General features: G+C 31.8%; 2 protein-coding genes across 3 annotated transcripts in view; one reads left to right on the plus strand and one right to left on the minus strand.

The window, feature by feature from the left end:
* Positions 1 to 892, minus strand: part of LOC142330329 (uncharacterized) — a 291,326-nt gene extending 290,434 nt beyond the window's left edge. The window contains exon 1 of one of the 2 annotated variants that reach the window (XM_075375555.1): positions 687 to 892. The gene's annotated coding sequence lies outside the window, so the exon portion shown is untranslated. The remainder of the gene's footprint in view (positions 1 to 686) is intronic. The other variant, XM_075375553.1, reaches the window with a different exon arrangement.
* Positions 893 to 9,176: 8,284 nt separating this feature from the next.
* Positions 9,177 to 12,118, plus strand: part of LOC142330008 (methylthioribose-1-phosphate isomerase) — a 56,307-nt gene continuing 53,365 nt past the window's right edge. The window contains exon 1 of the mRNA XM_075375012.1: positions 9,177 to 9,452. Coding sequence (XP_075231127.1) covers positions 9,321 to 9,452 — 132 coding nt within the window. The 5' untranslated portion in view covers positions 9,177 to 9,320. The remainder of the gene's footprint in view (positions 9,453 to 12,118) is intronic.

The raw sequence follows: 12,118 nt of genomic DNA on the forward strand, positions 1-12,118 counted from the left end.
GAAAGTACAAAATAATATCAATTATAATAAAACGAATATTACTATTTGTTGTAATCGTCACAAATTATAATATTCCACGAAATCACTCTTTTTTAATAAAATAATTTAATGATTCTTAAGAGGGTTTGCCCTCTCCCCTATCAGAGCCTTCTTTCTTTTTCCCGTTTAGCCTCTGGGAATTACCGTTCACGTATTACATCAGAGAATAATGTCACGAGGATGAATGAGGATTCGTATGAGTATAAATGAAGTGTAGTCTTGTACAGACTCAGTTCGACAATTCCTGAAATGCTGGTTAATTGAAATCCAATCACCAAAGAATACCGGTATCCACGATCTAGTATTCAAATCCGTACAAAAGTAACTGCCTTTACAAGGGTTTGAACGCTCTAACCCTCAACTTCCAAATCAGCTAATTTGGAAAGAAGCGTTCACCGCTACACCAACCCGGTGGGTTAAACCCTGTGAAAGCCTGGATAAATTAAATCACGAAAATTATAATTAACGCGGTGACGCGACGTTTATACACTCTCATTTCTCTTATTGTTTATTGCAGTTCGCATTAAAAACAACAATAGCGTAATAACAATTCAGATTAATTTGTTTTTAAATTCTAACTCAACATAGATATTCTGACTAACATTAACAATTTTCTTTTAAATATAAAACTTTTAAAAATTACTAACCTTTTAAGAGAAATGAAGTTAGTTTTACTAAATTCCAACATATTCTGCATCCTGTAATTCAAAATTTGAAAACCAGTTAGAATTAAAAATTTAAAATGACGGATAGATGTATAAAATCATGTTTCAGAAAAGATAAATAGGTGAAATATTTGTCAAAATCATTTAATACGACGTAGTTCAAATTGTATTTAGGAAACTGTTAGCCGTATGAATTAGTAACAGATGTTCATCACTGCCATCCGTTCTTATTATTCTTATTTGCAGAATAGTTAAAAGTTTTATAATAAAATAATTTTCTTAATATAAAGACAATCTATAACTTAATTTGTGTATTTACGGTTTTTTAATTTTCCGCAAAATAGTTTTTATGTTACACCTAAATAAAACAACATATATAATTGGATTTTTTTTAAGAAAAGAAGATAAATTTATTTTATTTGGCAGTAGATACATTTCTTAAGTGTCATAGTCGTAAGAGGTACTATAATTTAAAAACTGAGCATACAGAAACAAATTTTTATTTTCTGAAAATTCCTCCTCTTACTTCAAAATACCTAACTATGCGTACTAGGACAAAAGGCAAAATAAGAGAAAATCGAAATATGCCAAATCAATGATAACGAATGAATCTATATTGTAATGGAATATTTGAAAATTGTTAACTTAAAACTTGTAGTGCTCATAACCGTTAATGCTTTAATTTAAAAATGGTAAAAAATCGATTTTGAGCAACCTTTCATGAACGTGCTACTGGAAATAGATTTAATATTTTTTGCGTCTAATCAAAGTGGATCTCAGCTCACACCCTGATGAACGAAACAAGTAATTTTGTATCACAGAAACTTATCGCTTAAATTCATTCATCTATTTTTTTCTACTGAAATACACTGTGAGCTGAAGGTTTGTCTCTGTCTTTGTCAACCGAACTGTCGGCTGACTTAGGCGGTAGAGTTGGCTACTTATTTGATGATTCGATGCTCGGATCAAAATTCCATGTTCTACTGCTTCGAACCAGTAATTATTATAGAAGCTGCAACTTAATATCATCTGTGGCGACAGTTATAATTCGAACGAACAAACTAAACACACCTACTCTTGTTCTCTCGACTGCTAATTTAAATCATATGCCGTTTCAAATCTTACACAATACACATCTGCTGTTTTAAATTCGGCTCAGTTAATATTACGTGGGAATCACAGCAAATTATAAGAGTGGGACCATATTAGCCATAGCAGCTGATTCAATTAGTCGTAATCATCTTAGCCTTAAAACAAACTATTCTAACAGATAGAATTCCAATTATCAACCTCATACTTACAAAATGAAAAGCTTCCATGTTTTTCATTAATGAACTGTAATATAGTTATTTAACTTTTACAAAATACAATTCCTAAAAAAAAGAAAACACTTGCATATTAAAAATGCTTGGAAAAAGACTAAATTTAAAAGTTATAATAGTGAAAAAAATTTTTTTGTCTTCAGCCATTTGACTGGTTTGATGCAGCTCTCCAAAATTCCCTATCTAGTGCTAGTCGTTTCATTTCAGTATACCCTCTACGTTTTACATATTCCAAACGTGGCCTGCCTACACAATTTTTTCCTTCTACCTGTCCTTCCAATATTAAAGCGACTATTCCAGGATGCCTTAGTATGTGGCCTATAAGTCTGTCTCTTCTTTTAACTATATTTTTCCAAATGCTTCTTTCTTCAGGCAGACCACGTTTGGAATGTGTAAAACAAATTGTTAGGGATGTAGGATGTAGAAGGTATACTGAAATGAAATGACTAGCACTAGATAGGGAATTTTGGAGAGCTGCATCAAACCAGTCAAATGACTGAAGACAAAAAAAAAAAAATTTTCTAACCTACCAACCTTCTTTAGACTTCTAACAATCTATACTCTGACTCATAGAATGTTATCTTTTAATTTTCTGGTGACCCCTTCCTTAGTAGTCCCCATCCAGAGATCCAAATAGGGGACTAAATTACCTCCGGAATATTTTACCAAGGAAGGCTTATCATTGCTATATGAAAATGCAGAGAGCTACATTTTCTTTAAAAAAAAAGCAGCTGTAGTTTTCCATTGTTTTCAGCTGCGCAGTACTCAGAGGACTGTGGTGTTGATATGGCCATTTAAGTCATCCTGACCTACGTCCTTAACAACTACTGAAAGAGCTGCTGCCCTCTTTCAGGAATCATTCCTTAGTCTGGCTCTCAACAGATACCTCTCCGATATGGTTGCACCTTCAGTCCACCTACTCTGTATCACTGAGCATTCAAGCCCCCTCACTAATGGCAAGATCTCATAATTCATAGAGGGAGAGTGAAAAGTTAAGACTTTTAATACTTATAAAATGGATTCTAAAATAATTAAAAATTAAAATCCACCTTACCAGCAAATTAAGTTTGACACTTCTCGCAATATTTTTTAACATTAGCTGGATAAAAATTTCATGATATTTTTACTTCATGTACGAAGTAAAGGAAGTATGTTAATCGCGAAAAATTTCGGTTTTAAGATTTCAATGGAAATATCTATTTTGATCATCACTGAATCCATTTTGACTTTTCAGCGTGACATCTGTACAAATATATCTCGCTTAAATCAAATATGATTAGCTGTATGATGTTGAAATTTTGGATTTAGGACTGTTATAACATCTAGTTGTGCACCTCCCCTTTTGACTGCAATCGACTGCACCAAAAGTGTCCAAAAAAGCCTAAAATCAAAAAAAAATTGAATTTTGGACTTTTTGTTAAGTGTGTAATAGCCTCTCATTGAGAGTTTTACAACTATATATTATAAGTGGTACTTATTTTAATTGGTTCCAGAATTATAGCCAAATAAATTTTTAATTTATGAAATATTTGGATCTTACAAGGGAAGGGCATATCGGTTCGAATCCGACTTCATAGACATATATTTTTTTTAACTTTTTTTTTTAATTTAAATATATTGATTTATTAATAATTATTAACCTGTTATTATAAAAAAGTATTACAATAAATAACAATTCAGTAGTAAAATAATTTAAAAACTGTATAAAAAACATAACTTATTTTAATGAAATACATTTTTTTGTACTTTTCATTTTAATTCAAATATTTTCAAAAATTAATAATTATTAATAAATCAATATATTAGGTTAAAAAAAAAATATATGTATTTAAAGTTGGATTTGAACCGATATATCCATGGTTATGGATCTTCTCTCTCTCTTTTTGCTGTTTAGCCTCCGGGAATTACCGTTCAGGTATTACTTTAGAGGATGAATGAGGATATGTATGAGTGTAAGTGAAGTGTAGTCAGTCTTGTACAGTCTCAGGTCAACCATTTCTGAGATGTGTGGTTAATTGAATCCCAACCACCAAAGTACACTGGGATTCACTATTTAGTATTCAAATCTGTAAAAAAGTTATTTTTACAGGTACAAATTTTCAATTAATAAACAATCTGATGTGAACATCACATGACTTCCTTGTACAACTATTAAATTACATACACAATTTTTGCTGCACATCATTTAAACTTATTTCATTTGAAAGTGAGTTATGAACCTCCAATTCTTTAATAAAATGGACAGTTACACAATTGCTGAAATATCAGTTTTTATTAACATCAAATATTTACATGATTATTACTTCAACAATCTTACATGAAATATTAGGATAGAGCCAAAGTCCCTTTATTACTCAAATTACTAGAACAGTATTATTCATACCTTCTTGAGTTGCTGATTAAAAAATGTTTCAGATTTCTGGTATGTCGTATGAATACAAGTTAATAATAGTTCTGTAAAAGTTAACTACATTAATAAACTATTCTGTTTTGTGAACTCCTGTATACTGGTTACAAATGTTAATTTCGACCTTACGGTGCAAAATATTCAGTTTTTATTATTGAATTATTTGATGAATAATCAAAAATGAAAAAGACACAATCATACAGGAAAAAGAAAGGTAACATGAAGAAATATATCACCATAAAACTACAAGAAGATGACTATGAACAGAAAAAAGAAAATATTAAGAACGAGGGAAGAATAAAAAAATTAAGAGAAGATGATAAATATAAAGAGGAGAAAACACTGAAATTGTATAAAATGTTAAGAGAGGCAAGCTACCCTAGATTGAATTTTAAAATCGCTAAATGAGAGAAATACATGTGACAATCTTATGTGAACGTAACTGAGAAAATACTCAAAGGTAGTATAGACCATATACATAATGAAAAAAAAAACAAATTATCAAATGCGCCGCAAAATTCATACAGAGAGGTCAAATTAAAAGGTATACCCCCCTTTCTGGGCAGATGAACTTGAAAAACTTAGGGTGGAACCAAATGTAGCTCGGAGGACACCTCAAACAAGCGGCTCCCATAAGGATTGTGTAGCATGAGACAATAGAACGGCGTCCTTAAAAGGCGCATTATAACCTCAAACAGAGAAACTTATAGAAGAGAGAAACTTATGAGTCCTTGCAAATATGGACTTTAGAAAAGATGTAGCTAACACGTATAAGTTTGCATCCAGGATTAACAATAGCCATATCGAGGCCAACGAACCTATGATAGAAGGGTCAAAAGTACTGAAAAGAGAAGCAGATATTACCAATAAATTCTGTAAGATATTTGCTCAAACTAGCAATTTTAAACCTAAACAAAAGAAACCCCGTGTACCCTGGAATAAGAAAGCTACTAGTCAGATAAATGGGCCATTTTGTATGGGAGGAAGTAAAGTGGAAAAGCACCCGGCATAGACCACATATACCCAATATTCCTCAAGCACATCGGGAGAGTGTGAAAATGGTTCTTTTGAATTTTATTAATCTAACCTGGGAAAATTGATATATTTCAGATCTTTTGAGAAAAACTCAGGTCATACCAATTTTAAAAAAAGACAAGCCGAACAACACTTTTAACAGCTATCGACCAATATCACTGACGAGTACTTTCTGCAAGGTTGCGGAAAAAATGGTCGTGAGAAAACTACAATCTGCCTTAAATGTCAAGAATGGCATATCGCAGCGCCAAGCAGGATTTATGTAGCATAGAGATACCATCGAGCAGGTAGCATGCCTTTCCCAGGCGATTAAGGAAGGATTCCATAAAAAGCAAAGTACAGTAACTATCTCCGTTGATATTAAATCGACGTTAGACTATGGAGGGATAAACTATTGCACACAATATTTTTCCTGGAAATCGATGGTAAATTAACAGAGTGGATCAAATCATTTCTATCCCAACGTCATATTAATGTGAAATATAGGACAAGCACCTCAGAATTCAAACAGGTTAAACAGGGATTCCCCCAAGGGTCAGAACTCAGTCCAATACTCTTTAATGTTATGGTTAATGACGTTATCGATACTCTGATGGAAAAAATCGCCTGGTACAGAACTCTTACTTGATGTTGATGACTTTATGATCTGGGGGACCAGCAGCACAGATCTTGAAAAGTGGGCTAACGATACGTTAAAGGTGCTAAAGAGCCGGTTGGAAGAAAACGAAATAATCATTAACCCACAGAAGACAGTCTTTCAGTTATTTACGCTATCTACAAAGCAACATGACCTCAAAGTGATGTTTATCGATCAGCCCGTAAGTAGGATTAACGAAGTGAAATATAACAGCATTAAAATGGGGAGCTACCGCAGAAGTTTTAAGAACTGTTTATACGTCATATGTAAGACCAGTTCTGGAGTATGGATCCGGAATTATGATGACAGCTACTGACTCAGTATTGAGGCGTCTTGATTTGATTCAAAATAAGGGAAAAGGATCATTACCGGTGTGGCAAAATCAATCCCGATATTAGTCGTGCAATTACAGGCAGAACTTGAGTCCCTAAATGACGGATGCGAAAGGAAGGCCATCACCTCAAACCTAGGCCTGAACTTTGAATTACGGGAACCTCTGCCTAGGTTAAGGGTTAAAGTAGAAAGAAGGAAAATTAACATTAGACATACCACTGATATTTCTTTTTTGAATATAGAAAAAATTACTGAAAACAAAAATATGAAAGCTTCACCATAACTAAAGAAAATGACCGCTACTCCTTTCTCGAGTCACCTTTTAAATAAACCGGAAAACCAGAAAAAATAAGATTAAAATAAACAGGATATTCATCAATATTTTAAAAATAAACTACATTTATTATAAATGCATTAATTTATTTGTGGGTGAAGCTAGTTGTTCAAAAAAAGAGGGACTAGGAAAAAATACAGTTATTCATCATATATTACCTTTTAAGCAAAATGTTGGTCTTTTTCACATCTTATGCATCCACTGGAGTTGTTGCTGTTAATATTAATGTAGCAACCATTCATTTAAAGATTTTGAATCGGTGTACTGCAACAAAACAAATGGTAACTACTATCTTCTACTGGAATAACTACTTTTTTCGTAGAACTTTTCAAAAATGCATATTCCTTAATTTTTCTTTTACAATATTTCTTTACTTATTATATACCATTTGTTTCAAAATGAGTATCAGGGTTTTAAAATTATGTGATAATTATTAAGTTTTGCTTGCATTGATAATTTATAAATGAAACAAAAGGGCAACTGAAACAGTTTTTCCTGTAAGTGTTCAATGTGAGCAACATTCATCACATGGCACACAGCCAGTCAATAGGAGAGTTAATCCCATACTTTATCAGCAAGTCTGGAATAATCAATGCAACAGCTGCTTCAATCCCTTATATAAAGTCGGGTGGGTCAGCTAGTAATGGTGGCACTTGATCCTTTATAAACTCCCAAAGAAAAAAATCGCAAGGGATCAGATTGGGTAAACACAGAGGCCACGGCAAACAAGCCCTGTCATCTGGCCCCTGCGACCAATCCAGTGATCAGGAAGAATTTCATTCAACCAATCACTTACAGTGTTATGCCGGTGAGGAGGCTACTGGGAAAAGCGAGAGGAACATCATCTTGTTGCCAAATAAAGTTCTGGGGTTTGTATTGCAGTTGAGGAAAGAGCCATACTCGTAGTATGTCAAGATAGTTCATTCCAGACACACTTTTTTTTGCGAAAAAGAAGGGCCCGTAAACTTGCCGTCGGCATACGACACAAAAAATATTCAGTTTTGGGAAGTCTTGTTCGCACTGCAATATTTCGCGAGGATATTCGGATCCCCAGATTCGCACATTATGAGTGTTTACTTTTCCATTAACATGAAATGTTGAATCGTCAATGAATATGACACGATAAAGAGTCTTCATCGTTACGATACATTATTTCATTTGCGAAGGTAGCACGCAAATTGTGGGGGTCACAATCTTTGTTGCTAACGTTTTCAAGCGAAAGATACAGCAAACAGTTTATGAACTTGCGCACCGGGGCAAAACTGTTTGAGTTGCTCTTTCATTTCACGTATAATTAATCTGGTACTTGAAAATTGAGAAATATTATACTTTAAAAACCCCGATATTAATTTTGAAACGCACGGTATTTTGATGATATATATTAAAATGATATTATTTCTAAATATCTTACAAATAAAAAAGTAACACATGCTTTGTTATTGGGTGCAAACCATAATAATATCAGTACCTTGATTTTATTTGTACAGTGAACATTACGTGCTTATTCGCTTATTGGCATTTTAGTGTTTATATTTAGATAACCATTATGAATTGAAATTTTTGATAAATCAGAATTCTTCATATAAATTTGGAAATGCAAGGTTGAAACAGAAAACAACTTCCACTTGTAATCACAACTTATAAGTCACATAGTCATAGAGTGAATGACATTTGAAATGAAAAATTATAGTCTTTATTTTTGATTTGAAGATTTTTTGTTTGTTTGCCATCACCATTCTTAGTATATTAGTTATAGAGTAATAAATATAATTAGTTATAGTGTAATGATATGTAACCTATGTCATTCTGATGTAACAATTTTTTGAAACTAAAAAAAAATTGTTTTGAAAATTGCAATTACAAAAACTAATAAAAAAATTTATTTGCTTATTATAAAAATTACATTTAAAAGCGAACACATGTTCAATTAAAAAAAAATAATAAAATTTGTATAATTTATTAGTAAATATTTGTCTAATATAAACTTACAGGAATAATTATACTGTATAATTGTCGCATTCACACTCTATTCACAGTCGTTAAATCGTTTCTCTTGCCTATCTGTCTAATTTTTATTAAGTTGAAAGGCAATAAAAACGCTAGCAAAAGATTTTTTCCGATCCTTTAAATTTCGAACTTTCGAAGTCTACGTACAATATAAGGTTAACGCATTTTAATACTTGTAGTTCTAATTTTGACCCAACCACAAGAAGTCAACATTTAAATAATAATTATGAAATATTTACTTTTTAAGTAGACTTTATCTTACCTTGCAACTATTCGTTTTTTCCCCAAATATTTTTAATATTTAAATTTTATACGTTTTTTATTATTTATATTTGTACCGTATTATAATACCATAAATATTTTCAAACTCTTAAGTTGGGTACATTGGTTTCTAGTCACATGTTGTTAGGTCTTGTTAACAGATTTATTTTATCAGTTTAAATACAGTACCAGTAACCTTGTTGTAGGTTATGTTAATATAGTTATTCTTGTAATTTTCAATTGTTCATTCCTTTACATTACCCAATATTTTTTTAAAAATATGACGTTAGAAGCGATTAAATACCATAACGGCAAACTTCAGATTTTAGATCAACTTTTATTGCCGACGAAGTTGCAGTACTTAGCCATTGAAGGAGTAGAAGACGGTTGGAAAGCTATTAACACGATGCAGGTAAGTAATTGCCAGTCGAATTTTCTAAATGAATGCATTTTTATATTTCATAAGAAATATTTGCTCTACGTATTTATTTTTCTTCCAGTATTATGATGTATGACTCGTTCTTGTTTGGATTGTTTTGTATTTCGGACTGTAAAGATTGCATCCAAAACAGCCTACGTATAATGTATATTGTCTTAGCATTCGTAAAATGTATATTGTTTTTCGTGGCTCATTACTGTGTACTTGAATAAGTTGCTTTTTGTCACCTCAGTACCTATAAAAAGTAACATACCATATCACCCAATGGAGAATTTTTTCTTATCTATCTAAAGTATCCTTTACTAGCTACTAAGAATTTAATTTTAATTTGCCTAATTCATTCTTAATAATTTTTTAAGGGTATGGAACATGTTTGTTAGTTTCCTGAAATTCAGTTAAAAATAATCTGAGTTAACACCAAAAATATACAACCTTTTAATAGACAAAGAAAGTTTGAATGGAAGAAGAATTATAACAAAAACTGGTATTCGTTTTTGAAACAGTAACAATTATCACAGCCATGTATATTAATTACTGTGTAACAGATGAAACATGGCTGAACTGATTGTGAGAATCTGTGGAAACGGTAACACCATGCATTTGAATGCAGATATAGGTATTTATTTGTTATAGAAAGACAATACAGGCTGTAGCTCTACTTATTTACCTACAGTTATATTAAATTGAAGATTTAAATTATTAACTGTTCAAAAAAAATTAGAATTTTTTTTGAAAGAAGAAAAGGTTTGTTTGTCTAGGGATAATCTCAGGAACTAAGAAGCTGATGCAAGAAAAAATACTTCACTGTTTATCTATTTGCTTGGTTTTTTTTCAGTGACAGAGAATACAGTAATTATGTCACTTATATTCTGTAATTTCTTACTTTTGGTACCATTTCATGATAAACAGTTATTAATATTTAAATGATGAGTTGTCCTTTGCTATTCTTACCCCATTTATTTTGTGCATACTTTTGGCAGAAGATTGCACTAGCATTTTCAGAAAAATATTTTAAAAACTTCTAGATTGTTACTTTACATTAAAAAATAAAATAAAAAAGTTCTTGTTTTTTTAAATATTAAAAAACCTGCAGATTGAAATGATAAATACAAATTAACAAAAACTAAAATCGAGATTATAATATTTGAAACGTTGAATACTTGCATATGTAATCATGCGTTTCCACTTTTTTAGATTTTACATAAATACCTGTCCAGAAATTATCTTGCCAGCATTTGATTTTTGAACCTGATCTTTCCCGCATTTTATTTTTAACAGTATTGTGTACATAATTCCTGTTCAAATTACATATACCGCTATACACTGCCACCGATCAGAAATTATTGAACCAGATGCAGTATACTCTATTATAATTGGCAATAACAGAACAATTATATACTGTGAACATGAAAAATTCATCCATTTCATGGCATAGCCCTTTGAACACCCATTAGTCCTAAGGGACTCCGCTGACATTGTTTTTCCTCCCTACAAATAGAAATTTGTTGATCTCGCAGATTACACAATTTGATTTTAAAGCTTGTTGACACACACTACCCGTAGACAATTTCTCCAGTTGTTCTGGTTGATATTTAATCTGTGTTTACAGAAGGCCTCGGTAATTTCATAGTACCATGAATAAATATATAGTAAAATTTTATGGACTATTTCGGTAAGCAGGTACCATTTATTTTCTATTTTTTTCTCAAAAATAATAATAAAAATGCAGATTTTTACATTTATATAACGGTAACCAAATAACATTTCTACTGAAAAAGGACCAATTTTTCACGTTGAACAATCAATCTTGGATTAGTCTTCTATATTTTTTTATTTCTACTCGTCAACTTTATTCAAACACGGGTCTTCCAATCGTATCTGAGAGAAGTTCAACGTAAGCAATTTTGTTTGTAATTGTAAATATAAGTATAAAATAACCAAACTTAACCTTTCGCTTCGCTTGTTAACCTTGACTAGCGAGTGAAGCAAGCATAGGTTAAGTTTGGTTAGATTAAATGTATAATTTCTCTGCAAATATCCACCGATTTGGAAGAAATAAAGCTGTATCTGCTTACCGAAAGAGGTTTAACTTTATCAAGGCTAGAGCCCTGCAACCATTTATCGGGCCAGATTTGTTTATCAACTCTGTACTGCCTTTTCTTGCGTCGTTACCGTTCTCAGTTATTTGAAATAATTAACGTTATTCATGCCCCTGATTACACAGTTTATGTTTTGGTAAAATACCAAAGCATTGAAATAAATAAACACAATTCATTGTATCTTGATAAAAACAAACAATTCAAATACATTTGCATGAAGATCCACAACGATGCCAAATTGTAATTACTGCAACAACGATAATAACAGTATCTTTCCAAACAACAGCAATGTTGTCAGACAAGTATGAACATGTTTACTAAAGTCTAACATATTAATCAAAATTCCATCAACCTCTTGGGGAACTATCTCAAACTTAAAGAGGCAGGATTGTGATGCAGTCTTTTATATGCGCAGCAATAAATGCAATATAAATCATGAAGTAATGACTAACAGACGTGGGGGATAGGATACCTGATTGTCAGAAAATAAGTAATAAATGTAAAGGTGTCCAATAAGTTCAGGCTCCCTTCATAAGCATC

The sequence above is a fragment of the Lycorma delicatula genome, chromosome 9 (assembly GCF_047948215.1).
Source record: "Lycorma delicatula isolate Av1 chromosome 9, ASM4794821v1, whole genome shotgun sequence".
In the NCBI taxonomy this organism is placed as follows: domain Eukaryota; kingdom Metazoa; phylum Arthropoda; class Insecta; order Hemiptera; family Fulgoridae; genus Lycorma; species Lycorma delicatula.